This window comes from Hydra vulgaris, chromosome 11 (genome assembly GCF_038396675.1).
Source record: "Hydra vulgaris chromosome 11, alternate assembly HydraT2T_AEP".
Lineage (NCBI taxonomy): Eukaryota > Metazoa > Cnidaria > Hydrozoa > Anthoathecata > Hydridae > Hydra > Hydra vulgaris.
This window is the reverse complement of record NC_088930.1, coordinates 10454534-10480004: the sequence shown is the minus strand read 5'-3', so window position 1 is coordinate 10480004 and position 25471 is coordinate 10454534. Positions and strand designations below refer to the sequence as shown.

Below are 25471 nucleotides of genomic sequence, written 5' to 3'. Positions count from 1 at the left end.
AAAAATCTCTTCACTGAAAAAGCAATACAACTACCGGCAGTCCTATAAATCTCAAAAATTGATTCACACTTTAAAGAAGGTCTGAAGTTTCTTGTGCGACCGTGGCGCAGTGGTTAGAGCGCTTGACTTGGAAGCAGGAGATCCAGGCTCAAAACGAGCTTAGGATACATTTTTGCGTCACGGTAATGAAGGAGGCGTAAACTTCCTGGTTAAATGCACTTCCGCGGTGCTTTGTTATAAGACCTATAGGTCTTCTATATTTCTGTATTTCGTCGAGAAAATACTTCAATTATTACCTTTAATTATTGAAATGTCTTAACATATTATAGTTTTTATCAAACTATGTTACATGGTGATTGCTTAGATATATGTAAAATAGTTTTTTTTTGCTTTAATTTGGTGATCATAAAAGGTTCAGGGATTTTAAACATTCATTTTCAAATTTCGGCAGAAATTTCGGCTTCAGCTACGGCTTAACTGAACCGAAATTTCGGTACTTTCGGTTTCGGCTCAAATTTCGGTTTCGGTCGATCACTAATTGAATGTAATATTTGAGTATTAGATGCAGTTTAGGACGTTAAAGGCGAAATGAAACAAAAATAAGAGGAAAAAAAAATCGCAAAATAAAAAACTTAATCAGATAAAAAAAAACGCTCAAAAATTAATATAAAGCCAGCTATTTGCTGTTAGATAAAAAATGTTTAATAAAAAGCTACAATATCTAGATCTAGATATCGTTGCTATTGAAATTACTACGGTAAATTGTTAACATGTACGACTTATTGTAGCATTTTAGCTAGATATAACATAAAGACAAATTTGTAGCTAATTGATGGCTTCATATTGCAGCTATCATGTAGCTGTATCATGTAGCAAGCAATATTATTACAATCTATCGATATCTACAGATCGCAGGTACATACCTAACTCCGACATAACTACAACATCTAAAATACAAATCTAAAGCTAGTTGTTGGCTAGATATCGTAGCTTTTTGCTAGTGACGTTATTTCAATACATCAATAGTTACATATGTAAAATTTTTACATATCTAATTTTACGTACAAATTTGGTTTGGCCGTAAGCTGCATTCGTACCAATTTTTGAAAATTTATATAGAGTAGTTCTTGTTCTGCAAGTTTTTTTTATTGGCACACTATAAATTAAAAGGTTCACTGAATTTAAACATTCAAAATAAATTTTCCCATAATATCAGTGAATAAACTTTTTTTTAGGACTTTCTATTTTTTTGGCGCTTCTCGGACATCTGCCGTCCGGGGCAAACTGTTCTTTTTGCACCTCACCCCTCCTCATTCCCTCTCTCAGCGTCTCTGTGCGAGAACTACGTCGGCATTCTCAGAATCCACGATAACCGTGTATAGATTGTCTGACCATCGACAAAGAAGATTCAGTTATTTTGCTAATAAATGTCGAATGGTGGAAAAACAAGACGATATTTATTTTTAAAACTGGCGCAGTATTTACAGGCATCGACATTTTCTAAAACTCGATCGATTTGATGCTTTCTTTGGTAAAAACAATGTCTTTTTGTCAACCAGTAATTGTTTTAGCGTTTATTTTTAGCGATTCTCGGTTACAAGAGGTCTCTGTAACAAAAGGTTACAAGTGGACAGGTCTGAGTTTCCGCACTTTTTTTTAACTAACAGGTTGCAATATAGAAAGAAAAAAATTGATTAAAATAGGTTAAATAATAATAATAAATAAATCATTCCTGGATACACTTTTGATTTGATATCTACTATATACCTTAAACTAATGGCTTTTAACATCAATTACACTCGGTCCGAATAATAAATGCTTCTCAAAGTAAATAGAATAGGAATAGATGGCATTTGAATGATTTAACTAGTATGTTTGAGAAATTATTTTAGATTATTTCTTTTTATTTAAACTAAAAGTTATAAGTTTGTGTGTGTGTGTCTATATATATATATATATATATATATATATATATATATATATATATATATATATATATATATATATATATATATATATATATATATATATATATATATATATATATATATATATACATATATATATATATATATATACATATATATATATATACATATATATATATATACATATATATATATATATACATATATATGTATATATATATATATATATATATATATATATATATATATATATATATATATATATATATATATATATATATATATATATATATATATATATATATATATATATATATAGGTAAACAGATATCTAATAATGACATATATGCATTTAAAAGAGTTTATTATGTAAAAAAAAATATATAATAATAAAAATGTGGTAGAATAGAAAATGTGGTAGAACTAAAATAAAATGATGAAGCTGTTTCATCGTGGAATTGTAATTTTACTGTTAGTGGTGGTTTTTGTGGTTTTTTACTTTGCTGTTTATCCTTACTACTTTGTAAACAAATCCTTTGGAGAAAAGTAAGTAAATGTTTAGTTGACGAAAATGTTACCTGCAAGTTGTAACTAGCAGAAAATTTTTTAAATATGTTTAAAATATCATAATCAAATATTTTTGGTGATGCAAAAAACAAAAAAATTGTTTTAGTTATAGCAACAACTCTCAGTATTCTTTCATGTATTGTTTTCTTTTTAAATAAACTAAAAAAGCTATAAATTGCACATTGTCTTTTGTTTTGTTTTTTTGAAAAAAGACAATTAAAGGAAATAAAGTTCCTTTAATTGTCTTTTTTCAAAATTTTCAAGACGAATCATAGCTATTTTTTTTTTAATAAGGTTAGCGTACTTTTAGTCACTATTTTAAGTGGATAATTTTTACTTAAATTTGATTTAAAGAAAAGTTATTAAGAAAGATCATTTATTACGGTGTTTTACCCAAAATAAAAAAACAACATAAACTAGGTTGGCTGGTGCTTTTTTTGGGAAAAACCAAAAGATTTCATTTTTAATACAAAATAAATTCAAAACTTGTTTTTAAGGGAAATTCATTTAAAGACCTGTTTTCATTCTTCTATTTGTATACAATTTTATCAATATTAAAAAAATTTTCAAATATGAAAAAAAGTTTGTTTAAAAAATCTTTGTATTTTTCCTAAAGGTGTAAAAACAGTTCAATATAGGGTAAAACTACCTCAATCAGAATATATATTAAATATTTTTTTAAGACTAAAAAGTGAATTATCAATTAAAACTAAATTTATTAAATTATTTTAAATTTTTAATTAAAATTAAGCTTATAACTATCAATTACAAAACTTGAGAAATTATCAATTAATAACTTGCATTTAATTATTAAGTTAATTAAATTTAAATTTAAATCAAAACATATTTCATTTATATAACATTTAAAAGTATTTATTTTGTTGTGTTTCATAAGTTTTTTCATATTGTAACATCTAAAAATAAAATTTTAACCATTTAATGTTGCAAAATTTTGCTTGCTAGGTTTGATAACACATAGCCGCGACCGGGGCCAGGTTTATGACCAGGGCTGCATAAATATTGATAGAACCTATAAAAATGTTATTTTTAATTAAAATTTACAACATGAATTTTATTTAAAAACAATATTTTATAGGATCTATCAATATTTATGCAGCCCTGGTCATAAACCTGGCCCTGGTTGCGCCTATGTGTTATCAAACCTAGCCCCGGCCATAGCCCTGGTTGCTTACTAATTTATATAAGTACATATTCTACATTATATTATTTAAATGTTTATACCAGGGTTTGGCAGCCTGCTGCTTGCAAATCAAATTTGATGTTTAAATGCGGCTCTCCAGCTCCATGCAAACAAATGCTATTATAATATTGAAAACAAGATGTTAGTAGCTCTTTAATAACTAGAAATTTTTTGTAAATTGTAAACTTTGGCTCTTTCGTTTAAAAAGATTGCCAACCCTTGGTTTATACAAATTATCAAATGCAGTATTTTGTTATACTAGACTCTATTAGAAATAATTTGATTTCAATGTGATATTGGATAAGGTCTAGAGTTAAAGTAACCAGAATTGACACATCTACAAATTGTGACTTGGCACTGTACTTAAATTATAATAATTATTTAACATTATCTAGGACTAGGGCTGTTGACACGGTACCTGTTTGTTGGTTGCTACCTGGTTAGATTATCAAATGCTTCCTATTATATGAAATTTCCCAAATGTTTACATTATCCAAAAAAAAAAAATATCTATATATATATATATATATATATATATATATATATATATATATATATATATATATATATATATATATATATATATATATATATATATATATATATATGTATATATATATATTAGGGTGACACAAAATGTGTAAAAAAAAAAAACTGCAGTACATTTTCCGGTTCTATCAAACTTAGAGACTACAAATAAAATTTCAGATTCCTAAGTGATCAGGAAGAGCTACATGTAAATTTGAAAATTTTACGTTCCAAGCATTTTTTATTTTTTCACTTCATTTTATTATCTTCAGATCATTCAGAAAGTTTTGAAAACATGAGTCAAAAACTTAAGATGTTTCTAAAACATTTGTGGTTACTTACAATTATTTAAAAAAAAAGTTTAATTGCAGCATAAATTGTGTGGTTTGCATTTTATCACTTGCAACTTTTGGTTTATTAATTACCTTGCTCTAAACTTTGATTTATATACTATTTACATATCCGTACAAAATGTTGAAAATCAAAAAGAGAAAAACAAAAGAAATTAGCTACAATCCTCGTAGGTCTGTTTACCTGCTTAACTCGCCTTTAAGCTATTTACCTACAAACCAACTTCCATCAAATCGAAGTGTTTTTCCATATTACTTGTTCCTAATTTCAGCTAGAGATAAGCGATTCAAACCTATTAAAACAAACTTTTCATGTTCTCGAGCAAGAGAGGATGTTATATGCAAAGGGAAAGACGAGTTTTGTAACTCAAATACCGAAAAATACTGTTTACTCCGACAAATTGTAAATATTTGGAAGTCTGCAGGTTTTAGAAATTATTTGATTTCTGAGAGAAGCATAGTGGAAAAGTTTAAATCTCTATTTTGTGCAACAGTAAAAGTTTTCAAATCAAAAAGCAAATTTCCGACAGCCACACAAATGAATTTTACAATATGATAGAGGAATTGTTTGACATCTGTGCGAAAGACGAGAAGAAGTTGAGACAAGATGAATAAATGCCTCGTGATATTTCGGCTATAAAAGAAGATTTGGCCTTCTTAGATGATCAAAGGTATTTTTTTTTTTTTAATTTTAAAGATTTCACCAACTGAGGTCAATTGAAAAAAAATATATGTACTCATTTTTCCTAAAAATAAAGAATAATTTTTTGGAGAATTTGTTTTTTTTTATTTAAATTTATTTTATGCTAAGTGTTTTAACAACTTTTTACACAGAACTACCAGAGATATGATCATATCTTCTAAAATTGAAAACGAGCTTGAACCAAGGTTTCAGAGAAAGATTGATAGGTGCAAGAGAAAAGAAGAATACAAAGATCAAGTACAGAAGAACAACGATTCAATAACTTGTGATAACAAAAAGGAAATTGGTGAAAAAAGGCAATGGAACCATAATTTTTTTTCTAATGATATGTTAATCTAATGATATTCAATTATATAGATTTCAATTTAGCAGATGAGGAATCACAATTAGGTAATATCAAAGTGTATTTTGCTTAACACTTAAAAACTCATTTCAAGTTCTGATTAAATCAAAAGGGAGATAATAAACAATTTTTTCTAATAAAGCACAGGCATTTTAAGTAAAATCATTCAGTTTTTGAAGTAAATGTATAACTGAGTTAAAAATCTTTATATTAATTTAGATGCTGGAAGTATAATTGTTAAGTCGGAAGTTTTTGTCTCAAATAAAAATGTTAACTTTCATGAAGCAAGGTCAAAAAGTAGGCATCAGTTTAGACCACCATACTTCAGAGTAGAAAAGGAGATCTAGCCCAGAGTTTGAAACCAAAGATGATCTTTTACTTGGTGTTGTGCCAACTGAGAGTGGTAAGGGAATCGATATGGCTATAAGTATTATGAATCTGCTAGAATATTTTGAAATTTATGACTATATTATAGGATTCTGTTCTGACACCACAGTAAGTAACATTGGATGGAAATCTGGTGCAATAACTATTATGGCAAGATTTCTTGGTAAACCAATTCTTTGGTTTTTGTGTAGACACCATATTGCCGAGAAAAATATAATTCGGGCTTTTAATACAATTTCAAAGGAAACATCTAAAGCCCTTGCAAATAAGTTGCTAAAAGATTTTCAGCAGAAATGGATAACAGAGTTTTATCCAAAGTTTCAGCCAGTGGTGCTGTAGAAAAGTTCAAACGATTTCCATGATTATTGTTGGCAGTGATCTCTGCAAACTCTATTTGAAGGCTAAAAAGTTTGTAACTAAAGCACTAGAAAATGAATTTTGCCCCAGGTATGTAACAATAATATTAAATGTAACAGTTTTTCCATGCATACACTTTTTTTTAAAGGATGTTAAATAAAAATAACAACGTTTTAGGAATGACTATAAGCATCTTGTTGAATATTTGGCGTATACATGAACGTTAAATCTGAGAAATTAAATAATTTTCACATCTATCAGCCTGGCGCCTGTCAAAATGCAAGATTTATGGCCTATGCAATATACTTTTTAATGCTTGATATGACATCCGCAGTCGTTGAATATCTGACTCCTGAAAAGAATATATGGTCGCAAGGGTAGCATTTATTGTTGCTATTTATTATGAAACTGCCTTTCTTAAATCAGGCAAAACAGAGCATACCGTTCTAAATGATTTTAATGCATTTAAAATTGCTCAAACAATTAAAACAAAATGGGATTATGAAGTTGGAAACTCACTTCATAAAAGCATGAGTAACCACACATGATATTTGTCTCCTAAAGTTGTCATTCTATCGCTAGGTGATCCTCATATGAAAGCAAATGCTAAATGTTTATTCATTGAGAAGCTTTTAAAATTTCCAGCTCCTAAGATATCAGAGATTTCTGTAGAAGCTCCATTGGCTGTTAATGTTACCAGTGATAGTAGAGTAGAGGACTTAATTACGAAGGAGAGTTGGCTTTTTTTTATACTCACAGATCACACCGAATCTGTTCGAGGGTGGCATACTTCGAGCAATTTCTTAGCGCTAGATTCATACAAACATTTCACTCAGTTCGCAATCTCAGTGTGACTAACTACTGCGCAGAAAGAAATATTAGCTTAATTGAAAATTTTGTTCACACTTCCCAAAATGAGGATTAGAGACAGAACATTCTTTTGGTAGTAAGGGAACATAAAAAACTAATTACAAAAGATATGTCGCTTAAGGAACTGGTAAACCTGAAACCGAGAGTTGAAAAATTAATGTAAAATAATATCTATAAACATACTATAAACAGTGTTTTATTTTTTCTTAGATCAAACAAAATTATAGTTATAAACATATTTTAACCTCAATTTCTTATAAAAATCATCATCTTAAAAAAAAAAGGGCCTCTCCTAAAATTATGTGCCCCTCCTAAAATTATTAAATCACATTTTACATTAATTTTCGAACTCTCAGGGCCAACACACCCTGTGTTGCTGTTGTCATGAAATAAATTAACCCCCATAATAAATTAACTCCCGTAGCGTAAAAAATTACCCGGGGAGTTAATCTATTTCAAAATAGATTAACTCCCTTTGAAATAAATTAATCCCTGTCGGCAAAACAAATTAGCTCCCCATAATATTTTAACTCCCTTGGAACAACTTATAGGAATTACAAAAAAAGTGTTTTAACTTGATGTTTTCCAAATGTGTCGTTTTTAAATCTGTTAATTAGTTATTGATATGGATATAAATTATATTTCTACTATTATTATATCATATATTAATAGTAGCAATATATATATATATATATATATATATATATATATATATATATATATATATATATATATATATGATAGACTGCCTGCCCCAACCAAACCCTCAGTCGATGTAGCACCACTCCGTTGCGAGTCAGGCTACAAGATAGTCGATGTAGCAACACTCCGTTGCTAGTCAGGCTATTTGTAAACCGATGTAGCAGCACTCCGTTGTGAGTCAGGCTGTTTGTCAGTTGATGTACCAGCACTTTGTTGTAAGTCAGGCTATAAGATAGTCGATGTAGCAACACTCCCTGCATTAACCCGGCCGGGGCTTCATTAAAATTGATAAATCCTATAAAATATTGGTTTTAAATAAAATTTATGTCGTAAGTTTTAATTAAAAATAACATTTTTATAGGTTCTATTAGGGTTAGGACTATTGTAATTGTAATGAAAACAATAACAGTAACAATAATTATTGTTATTGTATTAACTTAATTTAGAAACAATAACAATACTTGTGATTTACAACTATTGTAATTCTGTAATACAATAACAATAAATATTGTATTTCAATTCATCTCTATAAAACAATAACAATATCTGAAAAAAAAATGTATTGTTATGACCCACTACAATAACAATAAATATTGTATTGTAATTTGTCTTTGTAATACAATAATCTCCAGTCTTTCCTCGTATTTCATTTTTGCCAGAGTCGGATTGAGTCTCGTAGCCCTGTGTTGAACTTTCTCGAGCAGTTCTATTTCTCCTTTAAGCTGAGGGGACCACACTGGAACCGCGAATTCAATTATTGGGCGAACAAACGTCACGTATAAGACTTTAAGAGTCTGCACATCCAGTTTCACAAATGTGTTTTTAATCATTCCCAGCATTTTATTTGCCTTCGAGCTGTATTGTTGTATTGTTTCTGTAAAATTACAATACAATATTATTGTATTATAATGTGTAATTGTATTTAATTTTTACAATTACAATTACAATAATTAATCCTAGGTTCTATCAATATTTATGCAGCCCTGGTCATAAACCTGGCCCCGGTCGCGGCTATGTGTTATCAAACCTAGCCCCGGCCATAGCCCCGTCGCTTACTACCGAGCATGATTTACAGTAAAAAAAAATAAAAAATAAAAACGTTTTATTAAAAAAAATAAAAATAAAAACGTTTTATTAAAAAAATAAAAATAAAAACATGGTTTATATTATTAAAAACATTCAGAATGTTTTTAAAAACATTCTTGTCATTTAAATTTGTTTTTTTTTAAAAACAATTAATTTGTAACTAAATTAATGGTTTTAACTTTCTGACAACACGCAAATGTTGGATAAAAGTCAAAAGTAATTAAAAGTGACATATTTGTTGGCATAAGAATCATTTTTTCCCTTCCGCACTCCCAAATGCAACAATCTATATATATATATATATATATATATATATATATATATATATATATATATATATATATATATATATATATATTTATTTATTTATTTATTTATATATATATATATCAGGCCTTGTTACAAGATTTCGCTGCGTAGCGAAAACGCGTAACGCATTTCTAAGAAACTCAACTCAGCAAATATATTTTGCATCGTTAGAAGTTATATTGCGTCACTAGCGTCTTTTCAAGTACCGCATTGTAATTAAAGTTATTTTATTAACGCGTTAAAAATCATACAGTTTGTTTTTTTCTCACTATAACAAAAGTTACAAATAAAATCTAAGTTCTTATTAAAAAAATCATTTTTATTTTTTTCAAATATGAACTAAATTTTATTTTGAAAAAAATATTTTTTTCATGAAACGTAAAATATTTGTTTATTTTCTTATGATTTTATATTTGGTTTTTGGTTATTTTATTAACTGTTAATACATTTTTTCTTATTTAATTTGTGAACTCTTTTTAATAATGTTTTTAAACAATAAAGTTTTTTTTTGTTATTTATCAGTTACCAAAAACATATTCGTGATCATAATTTATTTTCATAAATTAAATGAACGTCATTAAAACTTTACGTTATTGAATTAACAATAAACAAAATATCTTATTAATAAAATATTTACATCAAAATAAATCGTGCATTTTTTAAACTAATTATGACTAAAAATAATTTTTATATTTAAAAGGAATTTATATATTTAATTCCTTAAAGATAAAACTTAAAACACTTTGTTTTTTTTCAACTAATTTTTAACAACAACAAAAAAAATTATGAAACAAACTGTTTCTTTAACAAAAAATCTATTACATTACAATTGCGGTTAAAATGCTTTTACTAACGACTTTATTTTTTCTGAATAAATGTTACGTTATGTCACGTTAACAACAATCAAAAGATAATTTAAATATTCTAAAAGATTATAAGTTTTTGTGTAGCGCAAAACTGCTGAACGCGTAGGCAAATCGCCTTTTCACAAGCAAAATGCGAGCTGCGTAGCACTTCTTAACAAGGCCTGATATATATATATATTATATATATATATATATATATATATATATATATATATATATATATATATATATATATATATATATGCATATATATATACATATATATATGCATATATATATATGTATATATAAATAAAGAGAGAGAGAGAGAGAGAGAGAGAGAGAGTAGTATAGATATAAACTCTATAACCTTAGACATTATTATTAGCAAAAGAGAATGATTCTGAAGTATTAGTATCAAAACAATAGTAATAGTAATACTAGATCAAAACTTGCACGAACTTCAGTTCATGCAATACTATTACTATTGTTTTGATCTCCTTTTTATATATAATATAAAGGCTTTTCAAAAATAAGCAGTTATAAAGTAATTTTATTCAACGCTCACTAAATATTTATATCTTATATATTTAAATATATATAATACTAAATATATTTTTAAAAAATTTTAAAATACTTACACAATTTTGTATATATAATAATAAGTTAAATTATTTAAAACGCGTATTAAAGGGGGTTAATTTATTTCAGTGGGGGTTAGAAATACTTATGCCCCCAGTTAATCCATTTCACTATATTTTAAAGTAATTTAACTCCAGGGGTTAATTTATTTCAAAATAGATAAACCGGGGAGTTAGAATGTTTTAACCGGGAGTTAACTTTTTGGGGAGTTAATCTATTTCGCATCACCAGCCCTGGTAGTTGGAAAATTAATGTAAAATAATAGTTAACTGTAAGATACTACAAACAGTGTCTTTTTTCTTCTTAGATCAAAGATCAAACAAGAATTTAGTTTTAAATACATTTTAACCCGTAAAAATAACATAAAGTTCCGCCAATCCTCAATATTTGAAAAATTACATGTAGCACCAACAAAGAAAAATAAATAAAATTTTGTATTTGGACTAACTGAATGTTGTAAAACAGTTTAAGCAACTGCGGTTTTTGATTTTCTTAAAATTTCATTTTTCGACCCTAATTTGTGTCACCCTAATATAAATATATATATATATATATATATATATATATATATATATATATATATATATATGAGAGAGAGAGAGAGAGAGAGAGAGAGAGAGAGAGAGAGAGAGAGAGAGAGAGAGAGAGAAGAGAGAGAAAGAAAGAGAGAGAGTCGCAAAAAATGCGTTTTTTTTTTGTCAAAAAAACGTGTTTTTTTGGTTTTTTTGACTTTTTAATCAAGTTTTTTATTTTTCTTGGTAAATAATTTGGAAGAGTTTTTGTTTTATTCTGTCTATTTGTAGTATATGATCATTATAATCACAAATACAATGTATAAGCACCAATTTAAAGTTAATGTTTTAATAAAAAATTTAAAGAGCTATTTATTAAGTATATTTATTAGGCGGTTTAGTATTAAGTTAGTTATAAATCTAGGTATTTGTTTGTCATGTTTTACTTATTAAATATTGTTGTACATCCTAAATATTACATTCATTATATACAGAAACTATACTTGTCCATGACAAAATAACCATTTTTCATAATTTAAATATACTAATAAACAATGTCATGTTTATTTAATATCAGACTTCAAATCTTTAAAGAAATAGACAACCCTTATATTTATTATGTAATAATTTAGTCTTACATTGTTTGTTACATATTTTGAATTATATTGCCAGTAAGCCCTTATAAAAAAAGCCTTAACTTTATTTAATTTACATATTCTAATATTTTTGAATAATAATGTTTTATTACTTTTAATTGGTTATTAATTTAGTGCTAAGTAGTGTAGCACTGTTTAGTGTAGTATATACTCAATTAAAAAAAGTATAAATATTTAAGCAAAAAAGTCAATAATTTAGTAATTTTTTAAACATGTATTTAAACTATAAAGTATATTCTAAATGGATGTGCTTTCTGAGTCCGAGTCTTCCCGCCCTAGACTACCTTCATCTAATGATTCATAAACAAAGTCACTGTCACTTTCTATATTAACTGCTTCAGACTCTGACCAAAGCATTGAAGTGCTAGGAACTTTATTTACACTTGCGTTATTAATTTGAGGAGTAGTTATGATTGTACCATTTCCATAACTAGTGTTTTCAACATTTTCAAGTTTTAAATTTTGTGAAATGAAAACTAGTTTTCCAGCCCTTTCAGTCGTTAAGCGATTTCTTTTTGCACTATGAATGTTAGAATAAGTGCTAAAACTTCTCTCATATGCTGCACTTGAAGCTGGTAGCTGAAGAATTCTAGATGCAACTTTTGATAGTTCAGTAAAAGAACACAACTTTCCACCAATTTATGGGTTGAGTTATTCCAACTGCAGTCCAAATAAAAGGTTTTGAAAATATACCACTCTTTGATTGGTAATTAGCCAAGTCAAAAATCATAATTTCTTTGTTTACTTCAAGCATACTTGCAGCAATGTTGTGTATCGCCTCACATGCATCAATCTAAAAAAAGATTTTTCCTTCAATAATTTTACAATTACTTTATTAATTTAAATAGTATTTTCAAATTTGGAAATAGTATTTAATATAATTCTAAATTTTTCAAAAATTTTACTTTTAGTGCCCAAGGCTAAAATATATTTGGTTTTAAGAATCATATATGAATTATGTGTAGTAAATACCTTTTGTTCTCCAGTCAAGACTCTACCTTGAAATTTGGGATCTAGTATATTAGCAGCCAAGTGAATTTCTGTTAAACAAAAATCTTTTCTTTTCTTGAAGATTTTTTTGGCTTCTTCTTTCTTTTTTGAGAATGGGCTAATTGTTAAGTTTTTAAAAATGTGGTCTTCCAAGAAGTGAAAAGTTTCCACAACAGTAGATAACATGGGAGTATTTGATTCCGTTTTCTTTATTGCATCTGCTTTTGGTGTCAGCAATTTAAAAAAAAACCTTCAACCCTGTTCCAAAAAACATGTAATAGAAGAATATTTTTTGTTGCTGAATTAAGTCCACTGTTTTCAGAAATAGCCAATGTTTTTAATGGTTGCTTATTTTTCTTTATGCTACCTAAGCATGCTACAGTTGATCCCCACCTTTAAAAAAAGCACAAAGAAATTATGATAACTTTAAAAAGTTTAGAGTAAAGTAATTTACTAAATCTATTTTTATGATTGTATAATAAAATTAGTTACATAGTTCAATTTTTTTTTGTAATGTACATTATATTTATACTTTTAGTTGTATTACCTAGTTCGTACAGGTAGTTTCAAGGAAATGCATGTTACTACACCAGCTGATTTTTTTTGTATATCTCTAAATGCTGCAACAGATAAATGAGAAATTTTTATCTCTTTAACAATATCAGTTACTTGTGACATCAAAACACTTGAAGTTGTCAATTTTTAAAAATCTGTGAACAGTAAATTTAAACCATGTGAAATGCATTCATAGCAATGAAGATGGGGATAACAATCTTTTAGACGAGTCCATGCATTTTTCATATTTGCAGCATTGTCAGTCACAATGCCCAAAACTTTGTTAGGATTAATTTCTTCTAAAACTTTCTTTATTTCATTTGCCATATATTCACCAGAATGGCTTAATGTTCCTACAAAACAATTTAGGATATATTATATATACTGTATATAAGTATTATAAACCTATTTACTGATATATTATTTCTGCTTACTGAAATGGTTTTCAGTGTTGTTTGTTATAAATTTAATATCAAAGTTAATTATAAAATAATATGCATATTTTAAAAGTCTACCAGTTTGTTAAGTAAATCCATTGTATACAGTACTAGGAATATGGTTTTACCTGTAGGCAATGTCTTCCACAAAATGGGTTATGAAGAAGGCAATGTCATTACAAAGTTAATGGTAGCTTCATTTCTGTAAAGAAGAAACAGCATATAAACAAATATGATGTGTTTATTAACTAAATAATATAGCTTCAATTGCATCAACTAATATTATAATAAATTGTTACTGTACCTTAAATTGCTCCATCAATCACACATAAATCCAAGATAATCTGCAGTTGCAACCATTTCTTTAACATTTGCTGAAATCCTTGAAAATTCATTATCTAATAACACATTTGACACTTCATGTCTTGACAGAAGCTTATAAGCAGGACGTAACTTGTTCAAAAAGATTTTCCAATAGTTATTTTCTACTATATGGAGTGGCGATCCACTAGCTTATATTGCTCTGGCTAGGTGTGTATCAATCAGTTCCTGCAAAAGATAATGTCATACTGGTACATCAGTCAATCATGAAACAAATCTTAAATCTATACATCATGAATTTTTAATAAGCTAGTTACCATATCAGTTAATTCTTCAAATAAATCTTAAAATTTAAAAATACAATACACACCTTTTCAGTTTTTGTCATGCTGTCAAACACAGAACTTGGTGTTTTACTTCTACAAATTGATTCAGAAGAGGATGTTCCAAAAGAATCAGATCGTGGATTTTTTGCTTTTGGTTCAGCATCTCCAGAGTCTTGCTGCTTTTGACTATGACCTAATTTATTTGCATATAGACTTTTTATTTCTTCAGGACATTTTCGACATTTTTCAATATGCTTAGTCATTCGAGATCCCTTTTTAGACATAATGTCAAAGCAAAAGGAACATTTAATTCTTTCCATTTTGCTAATTTGTTTCATAGGTATAAATAAATTGGCAACTATGGTTTTATTTCTCCCTCTTGTATGGCCTGCTATACTCATTTTTATAATTAAAATTTACTGTTATGCAAAATATCTAAAAATTTAAATATAATTAAATAAAGAACATAATTGATTATTAAAAAGAGCTTTTAAAACTGGTTATAACTTTTTATTTGCAACTCAAAACTTTATGAGTACAGTAAATTAATAATAATAATAATAATAATAAAAATAATAATAATAATATATATATCAAATATTAAATAAAATTGAGTAAATGTAGTTAAGTATAATAAATTTAGATAAAAAGTGTTTATTGTGTCAATATATAACAATAAAGTCAATTAAAATTAAATAGAGGAAAATAAAATTAACTAATAACTTTTTATACAGGGCGGCTATAACCGTGTTAACCTAAACATTAACAATAAAACAATTACCTTTAAACATACCAAAAAAAAAAGAATTTTAGTCAAATTCAACCTTAGTTTTCCTATATAAATCTGAAATTAAAATGTGTTTAATAATATTACCATTAAAGTTAAATTTAGTAGCTTAAATGATGAATTTTTAAATATTTCCCAAAAAAAACAAAAAAACAGACCCCTGTATTTTTTTTCCAAAAAAATGACCAAAAAAACAAGAACTAAAAAAATGCGTCACATCTCTCATATATATATATATATTTTTTTTTCAAAGTTTGCATTTATTAATGGAAACTTTAAAAAATATATAGATATATTTTTTTTTTTAGTTTCCATCAATAAATGGAAAAATTTCAATAGTTACAATTTCTTTATCATAAAATTTCTTTATCAAAACTTTCAGAAAAAAAGTTTTAATGTTTCTCTTTGTTCTTTTAAGTTCCATTACGAGATTTTTTTATTATTGACATAATATGCAGTTCTTTGATAGGTTATGTGAATTTACTTTATGTGTTTTTTACCTTTTATTATGCACTGGAAGAAGTTTAAACTAAGAGTGTTGCAAACACATTTACTTCTGTTCACTTTTTGTTCAGAGCAAGCCTTTGTAATTTTGAATGGTTATATATATTTAAAAATGTTTATAAGTTGAAATTTGAATTTTTTTTATTTTTTTTAAACATCTTCGCTTCCAACAAGGCTGCAAGCAGCCACTAATTAAAGTTAGAAGTTACTTAAAGAGAAAAGATGAAGATTGTAGAGCAAGATAATGATTGACGGACGACTTAAAAGTTTGCAAATTATATGAATCAGGAAAACAAGATAAAGGAAGCAAATGAGCCGATGTTCGAGGAAAAAAACTGTACGAATAAGAGTTTTTAGAGCACTTAGGAACAGTCACAGAAAAAGGATGAGACTTAATTGAATGACGAGTAACACGAGAATGAATTTTAGTAGATGGCACAAAAAATGCTAGCTCTTTAGAGCAGTGCCAGTTATAGTATTTGTAGAAAAGAGAAAGAGAAGCAACATTATGACGATGTAATAATGGTTGGAGGTTGGCTGCAAGAGCAGGTCCAACTAAGTTTACAATGCGTCCTTGCACCTTGTCTAAAAGAGAAAGGGCATCGCTAGAAGATCCGCCCCAGATATGGCAACAGTATTCCATACAAGGCCGGATTTGAGATTTATAGAGATAGAGAATAGAATCTGATGTAAGAAAGTGACGAGCTCGATAAAGAGATGCAACCTTAGCAGATGCTAATTTTGCAACAGATTTAATATATGGTTTCCAAGAGAGATCGGAAGTAAGAGTTAATCCTAGAAGATGAAGAGTAGATGACTCATCGAGTACATCACCCTTCATAACGATTGTTATGAAGGGTGATGTACTTGATGAGTCTGTTTCGATAACGATTACAGATAAAGTTACAGAATATGAAGAAGAGTGCTGTCCATCAAGGACAACTTTTATGCTACGATTGGAAAGGAAGGATTCAATAATCTTAAAGAAAGTGCCAGATACACCATAAGAAGAAAGCTTATGGAGAAGACCAGCATGCCAAACTTTATCAAAAGCTTTTGAAATGTCAAGAGTGATGGCCTTAACCTCTCCACCTTTCTCTAATGCATGATGAAACCTATCAGTTGTTACTGTTAGCAAATCAGCTGTAGAACGAGAAGATCAAAATCTATATTGATGTTTGTTAATTAAAGATTCAAAAACCTTGCTTATGATAGGAAGAAGACTAATGGGACGGTAGTAACACAAATCAGACCGCTCTCCAGAATTTTTGAAGATAGGGATAACGGATGCCGCTTTCCAGCAGGCTGAAAAACAAGACTCTGATAAGCACTTGTTAAATAGTTTTGAGAGTATAGACAACAGCTCTGGAGAACATTTCTGCAAGACAATAACAGGTATGTTGTCTGGGCCACAAGCTGTAGAAGAGTCTAGGCAGGAAATCACTTTAGATACAGAAGCTGGAGTGATATGAATGTCAAGCAATGGATCAACCTGTTTGTTGGGGATATCAGGTAGAACACAACTAGTGGAATCAAGAGATGATATTGATGAAAAGTTTTTAGCAAACAATTCAGCTTTGTCTTTAGGTGAGGTGACTTTGTCACCTCACCTAAAGAGAGAGGTGGAATTAAAGATTTGCCCTTATTATTGATACTATTAAAGATTCTCCAGAAGTCACAAGAGCCTAATTTTTGAGATGAGATACAAGATTTCATGACCTGAGAATAGCGGGCTTTGGCGTTAGACAAAACCTTTTTACAATGGTTTCCAGCAGTAATAAACAGACGTCTGTTTTCTGGAGAATTGTTTGCTGATAAATATAGAAGTAACGGTTTCGATTGGCAATCGCAGCAGCACAGTGTGAAGAAAACCATGGAGGAGAGTGAGGCTTGACCTAGAATCGTCGAGAAGGAATAAAAGATTCTATGCCAGCCTGAATCCACAAAGTTATGTAAGATGCGCATTTGTCGACAGGAAGGCAAAAGATTTCTACCCAAGGGCCATCACGAAGAAAATCACGGAAAGAATCCCAGTCAGCTTTACTGTAGTTGTAAGAGGTACGATAATAGGGGGATTCAGGTGATGAAGAATAATGAGATATTAGTTTTAGAGAGATCAAACCGTGATTAGAAGCACCTAAATGTGAATGTGGAGAAACTGAGAACTGACTAGGATCAGAAACAAGACATAAGTCGAGTAGAGAAGGCAAATGATTCGGGTTGTCAGGAAAGCGAGTTGGAAAGTTGACTATTTGAATTAGGGATTGTGAAAGGCAGAAGTTGTGGGCTTTAAAGCCTGCAGAGTCACTGACACTAAAGCCAAGCCATTCAGAATGGTGAGCATTAAATTCACCGACAACAACTATATTAGCTGATGGATAAAGAGAGAGGGCTTGGTCAATATGATCAGAAATAACGTCAAAAAGTGTGCAGTCTTGAGATGAAGGAGAGCGATATAGAACAAAGAGAAGGCGATAGAGTGAAGTGGTGCTAAACGAAAGCACATAAAAGAATAGTCTGTGGATTCAAACCTAGTTTCACGACAAATGGGTGAGTTCTTACGAATGTAAATGCCCAGGCCAAGCATGTGACTATTGGAGTCTTTACGAATTAGAGGAAGATAACCATCAACACTTAGATCGCAAAATGAGACAGCTGAACTCAAATTAGTCTCACAAAGAGCAATTAGGTCTGGTGAACTTTGCAAGAGATAAGACTCAACAGAAGAAAAGTTACTTCGAAGACCACGAATATTAGTGATAGGTTTAGAGAACTTGGTGATGATGATGGTTTTTTGTGTTTTATAGTTTTTAGTACTTTATTCATTTTAAAATTAGATTGAAGAACTTGACTCAAAGCATAGATAGTACTCAGAACACTGTTTAATAGCCCAAGCAATTGCCTCGTTGTTATTAATAAACCCTAAGCCGTAACAAAGGGCTCCAAATGTGGCCTCGGCAATGCACACCAAAAGTACAAACAGGGACAACCTAACTACCAGCCGGCCTCAGAACCATAAAATTGAGTTTTAGAGCTGTATTCTCATTAGAAGATAATAGAATGAGTTGCTTAGTCATAAAAACAGAGACACAAGCAAAACCCATTCAAGAAGTCAAGAAGATCCAGCATTCAACATCCTAAACTGGAAACAATGTATTCAAAATACATCTGTGCCAGCCTAATAGATGAAGAAGGGGTGCGAAGCTGGTCAACAAATAGGATCTGTTTACCCCTTAAGTCTTTGTATAGGAGGCCTTCTACAAGGCAGTTGCCGGTTGTATATATCTGCCCAAGATGTGTATTTTTATCGAGACACCATCTTTAGCCTTCACTCAACCAAGAGCCCTAAGGCAGGGGGTGTTTTAAATCAGAGTTGGCATCTCCTAGCCTTTGCCTAAAAAGGTGTATCCTATAAGGCAGCAGGACATGAAGCAGATTGAAGCAGATTGAATTAAATTTTTTCTCTAAACATTTTACTTTATATCACTCTTTCATGAAGTGGTAAACTACTACATTTACTATTATTTAAAATTGTTTGTTTCTCTTAAGGGATAGGCGAGGGGGAGGGGGGATAATTAGTTGTTGACATAATTTAGGTGGTTCTCTGAAAGTTTGACAAGTTGTTGATAAGGAGGGGGGAGGTAAAAATTTCCAGGAAGTTGTTGATGTAATTAATGAACAGCCCCTTTAGCAAAAGTGCTCCTTTTGTAAGTGCTGCTACAAAAAGCGCTACTTTTACAAGAAGCAAAAATTGCATTATAAAAATTTAACTTTAAAAGGGCTATATTTCGAAAGTATAATTTGTGAAAGGTAGTTTCACAATTTTAAATACATTTTTATTTTTAGTACAAAAAAAATTAATTTCTGATTGTCAATATTCTTTTGAATGAATTCATTATTCTGTAATCATTTGGAATCTTACGGTTTACGACTCTAGTTATGAAAAATTATTTATACAGTTCAATTTTATGCATGTGTCCTATTTTATGACTTTCTCATATACATAATTGAAAGGTAATGAAATTTAATTTTATGTACCAATCATATATTAATAATATAACATTGATTAATAGAGTAAATATATAACAGTAACAGGGAATTATTTACAGCATTATGAAATCTAAATAGAAGCAATAAAATTATTGTGAGGAAAAAAGAAGACTTAATTTAAGACAAAAAATCATTTCTGCATTTGAATTAAAGCCTAATGAGGTTTTTATACTCTTTTTATTTATTCTGAAAATAGTTTGTCTATCAAAAAAACTTTAATAAAGCATGACCTTGAGCCCACCACATATGCAAAAAAGTTAAAATTAATTTACAAATTTATCATTGACATCAAAAAGACTTTAAGAATAAATTTTTAATTGTGTCAGTACTTGTTTATGAAGTTTATGCAAATGTTATGTAGACTTTTTTTTTCTTTCTACAGACCCAGCCAGAGTTGTTAATCCTTGGCCTTGGCCTCAGCCTTGCCTTTAGGCCAAAAATAAGGCCTTGATTATTTTGGCCTTGGTCATAAACAAAACAAAAAAATGTAAATTTAAAGAATTAAAAGTTTTCATTCTTTATTTTTAGGTATTTTTGTTTTCAGCTTTCAAATATATCTACAAGTATATTTTCTTATTGACTTTGTTGAATTCTGCGCTTAACCTTGGTTTATTTTTACAGCATGTGCTTTTATTTTCACAGCAGTTGCTACCTGTAGTTTTGTTAATAATTAGCCTTAACGTAAAGCAAAAATTTAAGTATTTAGTCTTGAAAATGTTTGCGTAGGCCTTGGCCTTAAAACTCTTCTTTGTCTTGTCCTTGTAACTTTTGGCCTTGGTCTTGGCCTTGTAACATGTGGCCTTGGCCTTGTTAACAACTCTAGACCCAGCATTCAATAACCAAAATTTACATAAACTTGTGGACAAGGGATAATATTAAATATAGTTTTATCCTGTATTTGATATACTTCCTTTATCTGACAGAATGCGAAAAAGTATAAAAAATATATAGATTATTACTTACTGGAGTTAGGGCGGATTTTTAGGCGTTCAACCAGTGTCAAATTGACCTTGATATGTCACTGCTTTAATAATTATTTTATGTAGTTATGGTACTTAAACAAACAAAAACTGGTATTTAAATCTGCCATGTGAAAAATTGTCTATGTATTAAGTTTAAGTCACTACCTCATTTTGTTCATTGAATATTGCAATTTAATGATAAAAAATATGTAAGTATATAATATATACAATAAATGCTGAGTCAGCATGAATAATTAGATTGAAGCCCAAATATCTCTAAAAACATAAGGTGTTGGATGTTCCAATTTTCAGATTTTTCTTGTTTTTATAAGCAACATATAACAAAAAGAAAAGTTATTAAAATCCAAAACATGGGGTTTTCTTACAACAACTACCCTTTATTAATATATATTTAAAAAATTTAAAAGTTATTATCAGTTTTTGTAATAATCATTACTGTGTAAAAAAAGATTCCTATTTTAATTCAAATTATTTTTTATTTATAGGGGAAAGTCCCAGGGCCAACAACACAGGTTTTAGAATAGAGGGGCACAATCATCAATTTTGAAAAAAAGTCCTCTATATCTAGAATTTTCTTTAAAAATTAAAAAAAGAAAAAAGGCCCTTTAGAAAAAAAAAGGGGGTTGGGGAGGCATGTGCCACCCTAGCTCCCTTCCCCTCCCCTCTCCTCCCCGGACACTAAATAAAAAAATAGGTTGTACACTTGTATTAACAGAAAACAAAGTGTCAAAATGCTTTTTTAAAAATATAAACATTCATTTATTGAATTAGAAACAAAAATAATAATTATTGATTACCTTTATAATACACTAAGCATAAAAGAAAAAATGTTAGAAAAAAGACATGTTGGCGGGTAGTCCCAAACACATAGTTTAACCATGATTTTACCTCTTTTTTACCAGTGTGAACCAAATATGGTATATATAATTCTTTAGCATTGAACTGTTCTTAAGACATTTTTAAAAAAATCGCCTTAAAAAAATTGCCTCTAATATATAAGGAATGGGAATAAAAATGTCATCACTTAGAAATATAAACATTAGTTTTTTACTTATGTAAATAAACACTTTAAAAGCACTTATTTCAAATATAAGGTCTTTTTATTGGAAGTAAATGATTTACTATTACAGGTTTGTGTATTTTATGAAATTTATTAATATTCATATAAAAAATATTGCTCATTTTTGTTATATAAACGGATTAAGTTATCCAGAACCACCCTCCAAACATGTCTAATACCACCTGATCATACCTCATTCACAAATACTAGTTTCAAAACCAGTGAATTAAAAGTATTAAACGATTTTATAATCAATAAAAAGTTATCAGTGTAAAAAAAATTAGGTATATTAATATTTGAATCAAATATGATGATACATCGCTCTTCTTTTGGTAAGAAAGAATATTTTGCACTCCCAGCCAATTGCTTTGGCATATTATGATAGATATTTTGCATATACAATACTTTCACTCAAATAATGTTTTTGTAGTATTTAAGATCACATAGCTTCTTTAGTTTAAGCTGTACATCAAGTATGCAGAGTTATCCGCCGTTCGGGGCTACCCAACTTTCCCCTAATCAATTCATAATAGTGTTAATGAGGGTACATTTTCTTTAATTTTCTTTAAATGTGCAATATTTGTAATCTTAATAATATTATTTTAAAAACAAAAACAGTTTTGTTATATATACATATATATATATATATATATATATATATATATATATATATATATATATATATATATATATATATATATATATATATATATATATATATATATTTTTTCTTTTTTTTTTCTTTCGAGATCTTCTCAGCACAAAAATGGGGTATCTTTTACTACTGAAAAACCAGAAGTAATTGATATTCACAAGTTAAATGAAGAATGGGAAAATTTCCTTTCCTTAAAGTCTCAACTTGAAAAAAAAAAAGACATTGACGTAGTAAGAAAAAATCGTTTGAATAAAAGTAGAGTTCAAAAACAGGGAAAGACAACAAATGTGCCCAACGTAAAATTTATCATAAAAAATACACTAACATCCAAACTGGTTGAAACTACAAAAACCTTGATTACTGATAGTGTGAGTAAGGCTCCTGCTGTAGGAAGAGATAATGAAAACCAACCTGTAAAGGAGGAAGTCTCAAGCATTGTTAATCATGTGAGACAAGAATCTCAAAGCAAATCTACATTTGAAAATGAGAAACTAAATTCTAAATCTTCAAAAAAATGGTTAATTCTAATATATACTCACCTTCATAAATTTGAAGAATGGCCTAACCTCCCAAAAAGTAAAACAAAAGGTTATTTTAAGAACATTTTATGTAAAGCAAGAAATTGTCGTGTTACCTATGATAAAAGTTTGTTCAAAAGTTCTGATGCTGTTATTTTTCATGAAAGGAATATGCCTGGACCTGATATGTTAGATACATTGAACAGTTGGAGAACTGTTCAACAGAGGTGGATATTTTTTACGTCAGAGACTCCAAAGAATTCTGACACTAATATTGTCCCATATAATGGATTGTTTAATTGGACGATGACCTATAAAAAGGATAGTGATATTTACCTACCTTATTTACAATATCGAGTATTAGATGAAAATGATTCACGGCCTCCTGCTAATTATGACTATTCAAAGTTAAAAACCATGTCTACTGCTTGGTTGGTAGGTAATTGTAAATTTTTTTTCCGAATGGAATACGTACGGTTATTGCAAGAGTACACTGATATTCACGTTGGTGGTGGTTGCAGAGATAAATTCAAAAGTTGGATCAATTGTACACGATGGTGTCCTATTGAAAATTTAAAAACTTATAAGTTTTATTTATCATTTGAAAATGGCATCTGCACTGACTATATATCGGAAAAGTATTGGAAATATTTAGAACTTGGTTTAGTTCCTGTAGTTTTAGGAGGATCAGACTATAATGATCCGAGATTAGTTATTCCAGGATCTTTTATTGATGCATCAAAGTTTTCATCAGCAAAGGAATTAGGGTTATACTTAAATTACCTTGATAAAAACGATACTGCATATAACGAATATTTTAGTTGGAAACAAAAATACAAAATATGGCATCCTACTGAGGGAGATTGGCCATTTGAAAGTTACTTTTTATGTAAAATATGTGAAATGCTAAACGCAGATTTACCTAAAAAAACATATTGGAGTTTATCAGAATTCTGGAATGAATATACTGATTGTGAAGTGCCAGAAGAAAACTTAAAAAAAAGTATGTTTCCTGAAAATTTTGATTGGGAATATCCAAACAAGCGAGAAGATGAAAAGGAACTTATAAAGAAATCGATCATTCGTAAAAACTTCGATGAAGAATGAGTATCTGTATTTATAATTGTATTTATTATTTTTATTTCTTAATTAGTGTATTAAAGTAGACCAAGTTAGATTTTTGCAGATTTAAGTTTTTTTTCACTTTTAAATTATTTATCTCGTTATTTGTTTTTATTTATACTTTTAGCGCACTCTTGATATATTTTAAATTTTCTTTATTGTTACTTTAAAGTTTATATATATATATATTATTATTATTATTATATTTATATATATATAAATATATATATATTTATATATATATATATAAACAGTATATATGTTTATAAACAATATATGAATTTATATACAGTATAAATATTTATAAACAACATATATATATTTTTGTTAACAATATATATATATATATATATATATATATATATATATATATATATATATATATGTATATGTATATATGTATATGTATATATATATGTATATATATATATATATATATACATATATATATATATGTATATATATATATATATATATATATATATATATATATATATATATATTTATTAACAATGTATATGCATATATACAGGAGCGGATCCAGGCTCTAGCAAGTGTAGCAATTGCTACAGTCAGCTCTTTTTTTTTTTTTTTTTCTATTTTTTTTTTACATAAATTTTTTTTTTAATGCAAAAGAGAAAAGTAATTTAAATAAGAAGAGGTTACAAGTAATCAAAATGCGGCGCTTCAAAAATTTATTCAAAATTGTATCTGAGCTAAGTTTACTATGTTACGGAAATATTTCATTCGGAAAAATGAAATGCTTTATTGACAAACCCATGTTTTAAACGGGTTTTGTCTCACAGCTCTTAATTTTTTGAAAGGATGTCATAAATTTCGCAGCGTATCAACTTAAATTGAACTGGGAGTTAAATAAAATTGACTGTAGCAACTGTAGCCAAAGCCAATTTGTCAAAATTAATCAAGCGAGAACCTGTAACAAAAAAAAATGTGTAGCAAAGACAGAAATTCTGAAATCCACTCTCCGTTTATAAAACTTTTTTTTTAATGAAGTGGGTAGCAAACATTAAATGAAAAAGTTTTATAAAAACTAAATTAAATAGCACTGTCTGTTGGTTTCTTTATTTAGTCTATTTTGAAAATGGTGAAATTTGTTTATGTTTATAAAAAATGGTGAAATGTGTTTATTGCTGTTCTACGAGTTATTTATCATTGA

The 25471-nt window shown here is 28.5% G+C and overlaps 1 protein-coding gene across 1 annotated transcript; it reads left to right on the top strand.

Moving 5' to 3' along the window:
- Nucleotides 1-2243: 2243 nt before the first annotated feature.
- LOC100215509 (4-galactosyl-N-acetylglucosaminide 3-alpha-L-fucosyltransferase FUT6) lies at nucleotides 2244-24364 on the top strand. The gene is made up of 2 exons (XM_065810054.1): nucleotides 2244-2474; nucleotides 22749-24364. The coding sequence occupies exons 1-2, from the start codon at nucleotides 2362-2364 to the stop codon at nucleotides 24277-24279; spliced, it is 1644 nt and encodes a 547-aa protein (XP_065666126.1). The 5' UTR covers nucleotides 2244-2361; the 3' UTR covers nucleotides 24280-24364.
- The last annotated feature ends 1107 nt before the right edge of the window (nucleotides 24365-25471 follow it).